A 4503-nucleotide genomic window follows, 5' to 3' on the forward strand; every position below is an offset into this window, starting at 1 on the left:
TGGCCGCACGTGCAGGCGTTTTCAACGAACAAGCATGTCAGGCAACCGGAGAGCGCCTCGCAACGCATGCAAGCGCGTGAACCCTTGAGCGCATCCCGTGCCAGGTGTCGTCATTGGTGAGACAGAGGTTTGTCTGCCATGCGCTTGTCTAGTTGGCTCATGGCCAAAGCTTGAGGGCAACTTGGGCGCGTTTACGACATGTTCTGGCTTGATTCAATAGCTTGGCTTACGTCCCCAACTTGCTAGAAGGCTGGCCAGGTTTGGGGGTGGAGGCAGTTGATGGCCAACTCTGGAAGGTTGACTGCGTGCACCAAGCACGCGGGCCCGGCGCGTGAAACCTCCCATCTTTGAAAAGCGCACATACATAATGATATTGTAAATGGAGAGCTTGCAGAGCACATGTACTAAAGCACAATTGAGCAAGGGGCTGCGTGGAAGGAACTCAGGTTTGTTTGATTCGGTGCAAGTGGGCCAACGGGAAATGTTACAACGCAGCATGCGCTTGGGGATGACTCCAACAATCAGCAATTAGGTTCGCCATTTGCATGGCAGGCATGAGGCCTGGGGGCTCCCAAATATAGGCAAGCCAGCTGCGGTCACATGATTATTGCAAGGGCGGCGCACGGCGGCGCAAGCCTCACGCATCAATAAGTCGCACACGCTGATCGGTGTGCATCGCATGCAGGTGCTGTGCAGCGGCTGCCGATCGGCACGCCGTCCACGCACATGGGTCCATGCACCTGACTCTCACTCGAAGCACGGGTGGGCGGGAAGCTTTGCAGCGCTCCCAAGCAGCATCGACTTGGCTTGGCGCTCTCTGCAGTCGCCACTCTCTGGCGAAAGTGCACACAATGACAGCCGGAAGGTCAGTACCCAACACAGGCCCCAGCTGCGGGCGCAGCGGCGAGGCGGGGCCGCGCAAATGCCGCCCTGTGGCCCTCAAGAGAGGTGTAGCCCATCAAAAAACATCCAGATTGCGGAGCGCTGTAAATCAATGACAACCACGACGAGCCCGGAGGCGCCCTGCAGGGTCAACCCGCCAGGTCGGAATCTAGAACCGGTTTGAAGACCAGGGCTGTGCGCCGAGGAGTGGAGCGCCTGAGCCTGAACCCGCCATCGTACAGTGCAAGACAGTGCCGGGCCCGAACAGTACCAGGAATGGTCAGCGATGACAGAGGGTTGGGGGTCAAGTCGGCGCGGCTGGGCGTGCTGGCGGCGACGATTGCAGTGGCAAACAAATAATAGCACACACCCGCGCACAATTGGGGCGCGACCGCGCAACACCCGCCAGGCTTGCCGGGGCTGCCGTAGAGGCGCCCCTAACGCACACCCTGGTCTACAACTCGTCACGAGAGCGCGAGACATTGAGACAGACGCGACAATCCCAGCGCCGAGCGGCAGCTGAGGGAGGAATTGAGACCACGTTGCAGCCCCGGGCAAGGCAGAGGGCGGCGCTCAGCACGGGGACCAGATGAGAACAGGACTGCCGGAGCGGGCGCGCACACGAAACATTGCATGGCGCTCAGAATTGCAGCAGGGAGCGGGCGTGGTAAAGAGAGAGCGACCAGCAGAGGGCGACCACTGCGCACAGCAGCGGCAGCCAGGACGACCGCCCCAGCAGCCCCCGCGTCAGCCACCGCTCCGACACCCAGCCCGCGGCCAGCTGCCCTTTGCCCGTGGCCCCATCGCGCGCCGCGGCGCCGGCCGGCTCCGCGCGACGCCGCTCGCACGCCCCCGCCGCCGCCTGCAGCGGCTTCAGGTGCCGCCGGAGTGCCGAGGTCGCGGCGCGCGGCGAGTCCCAACGATCAGAGTCCTCAATGTCCACCGCCAGGTCATCGCTGCTCAGATCATCCAGATCGTCGCTGACCAGATCGTGCAGCGGGTGCGAAAGCCATGCGGCCGCCGCCGCCGCTGCGGCCGCGCCGGCGCTGAGCTGGTGCCGCTGCTGCAAGCACCGCTGCAGCGCGTCCAGTACGGACCCCAGCTGATTGCGGACCTGCCGGGCGGGGAGTACGCATGCAAGGGCAACGACGAACGATCCGGCAAGTTGGGGTTGGGTTGTCGGGAGTTGGCGTAAAGGGCCAAGCGTGGGCATAAGTAGGGGGGCTAGTAACCTGGAATTTCAGAAAAGCGGCATCACAGCGGCCTGGCTTGTCGCGGAGTATGGGAGCTGCGCGGACCCACACAGGCGCACGCGCTGACCTGCATGCCGACGACGCTTCGGATGACGGGCGGCACAAAGATGGCGGGCTGCATGAACATCTCCATCTCGACCTCGCACAGCCCAGGGGTGGTTGTGGCCGACACAGTCACCCTGGGTCAGGCGTGCATGCGGGCGTGGAGAGCGCTCTGTCAGCATGGGCGGTGGCAAGTGCGCCCGCGGCTGGTGAGGGTGCGTGGAGTGCGCTGGCCGTACCTGCATGAAACCCTTCAAAGGAGTACAGCGCCGCCTGCGGTGCACGCAGGTACGCGGGGGTTATCGTGGCGTACCCTCCACGCACCTCGACCGGAACCGCCGCATCATGGTGCCGCGCTGCAGCTCAGTGCGAATCTCCAGCGCCGAGGGGTCCTCTGTCTGGTCGAGAATAAAGTGCATGTCCCCTTTCAGTGTCAAAAAGTTCCATTGGAGAACCTGGGCGCGGCGAGGTGGGCGCGAGAGCTCCGCATGAGGGCAGCGGGTTGGCGTGCCGTGCGACAAGGCGGCGGGATTGCATGCTCGCATGCCCACGCTGGCGCGGCACGTGTGTATGCCCACTGCTGCTGCAGGCGCCGCCAAAAATACGTCTTGGGGCTGTGGCCGCCGCAGTTTGCATCACAACAGGCGTCAATTCGACGCGACAGTGTCGTCCGCACCTGGTGCAGGGTTTTGTGATTCCCCTTGGCATCCAGCACCTTGGACTGCTTTACACCAGAGTTCCAGCCGGGCTGCTGCTCCACATCGCATACAAAGTCGTACACGTCCCTGGGCGTGGCGAGAGCATTGGGCACAGCGATGCATGTGATGGGGCAGACTGGGTGCAGCAAGGGTTCGCAAACGCAGCCAAGTAGCCAACAGGGTTGTCCAGCCACCATGCCAGCCGCAAAGCCCCTGCACTGCTGCCGATTTTGCTCGCCACAAGCTGAAGGTTTCCATGCCGGCCCCAAGGGACACAGTTGCATGCAGCCGCTGTTGATAGCATGTGGACGCCAAGCAGCGTCGCTGCTCACCTCGCGCTGTTGGCAGGCACCTCCACGCGGCCCACCGCGCCGAACTCCCCGGCTGGCCCACGTAGGCCCTTGATTTCCACCATCGCTGCGCCTCCTTAGGTGCGAGAAACCGGGCTGTGGCTCCCCTGCAAAGATGATTGGATTTTGATGACGTCGAGGCCGCGGACAGGAGCGTCTAACAAGCACAAAGGATTCAATGAAATTCTCGTAATCGATTAACGCACTGGAACGCCGTGATTGGGGTGATTTTCAAAGCACAAAGCGCGGCGGGGGCGAATCGCGCAAGGCCGCGAGTGATTGTGGTGTTGCTGCAGATCAATCATCAGGATCACGCCTAGATATCACGTCCCAGTCACGCCACCATATATGCGCTGCCAGGGTGGCTGACCTGGCAGCTTCTTGTCCAACGCCCAGGTTGGGAATAGGGCGGCACAGAAAAGTCCCTCCTGCGATGATCACTCATATACTACGCCTTCAGAGGTGCGAGGCGCGTATCCCGTGATCAGAACCAGATCGTTATATCGCTGTTCAGCCTCTTATGTGGCTTGTAGGCATGTTTTGTAGACCATGTCGTCGCAGACGACGAATACACGCAGAATAAATGTCGAGCGTGCTGGCTGACGTTTCCCCTCTGCTGCAGGATCCAGGCCGCCCTCGTCCCCAACGTCATTCTCCCTGCCTCCCTCTCCCTCTGCAGGCACAAGCCTGAAGCAGTCTGTCTAGCCATTCAGGGGTCGTAGTGGCAGCATTTCGGCAAGCGAGGACAACACTGAACGCAGGTGGTTGCTGTGCGCGAATTACCAAACCCTACAGTAGGGGGCATGACCCCCTGCAGGGGTCAAGCTTCGCGGCTCGCGCCCGCCTCCTGCGTTATGGTGCCCTTGCCTGTTATCCACGTCACGTTCGACTTTGTTGTGCTGCATGCGCAGTCATCAAGCCCTGCAGCACCCCACACGCCGCACTCGACACTGCTTTCGTCTCGCAGGCGCACCCCAGGCAGCCCAAACGCACACCTCCGCCTACCGGATGCTCGCGCGCGGCCGCGCGCTCGTGCGCCGCCTGCCGCGCCCCGCGTGCCCTTTCGCTCCCTTTTCTCGGCCCCCCGCTCGTCGCGGCGGCGGCGCCGACGGCCCGGCATTCGCGCCAGGGGGCCGCGCCCCTGTCAGATCCGTAGCCATGGCGTCGTCAGCGGCTGACCTGGCGTCCAGCAGCTGCTCCCTGGTCGGCGGCTGCAGCCCCGAGACGCCGCAGGTGCCGCCGGAGCAGGTGCAGCAGCTGCTGCCGGTGGTACCCGCC

The 4503-nt window shown here is 62.9% G+C and overlaps 1 protein-coding gene across 1 annotated transcript; it reads right to left on the bottom strand.

The window, feature by feature from the left end:
* Positions 1 to 1522: 1522 nt before the first annotated feature.
* Positions 1523 to 3290, bottom strand: MNEG_12459 (hypothetical protein; the record flags this gene model as incomplete). The annotated part of the gene is made up of 5 exons (XM_014039070.1): positions 1523 to 1996; positions 2203 to 2314; positions 2502 to 2632; positions 2854 to 2962; positions 3208 to 3290. 5 exons carry the CDS (start codon positions 3288 to 3290, stop codon positions 1523 to 1525), a joined length of 909 nt encoding a protein of 302 aa, XP_013894524.1.
* Positions 3291 to 4503: the final 1213 nt, after the last annotated feature.

This window comes from Monoraphidium neglectum (assembly GCF_000611645.1).
Source record: "Monoraphidium neglectum strain SAG 48.87 unplaced genomic scaffold scaffold03254, whole genome shotgun sequence".
Taxonomy (NCBI): Eukaryota; Viridiplantae; Chlorophyta; class Chlorophyceae; order Sphaeropleales; family Selenastraceae; genus Monoraphidium; species Monoraphidium neglectum.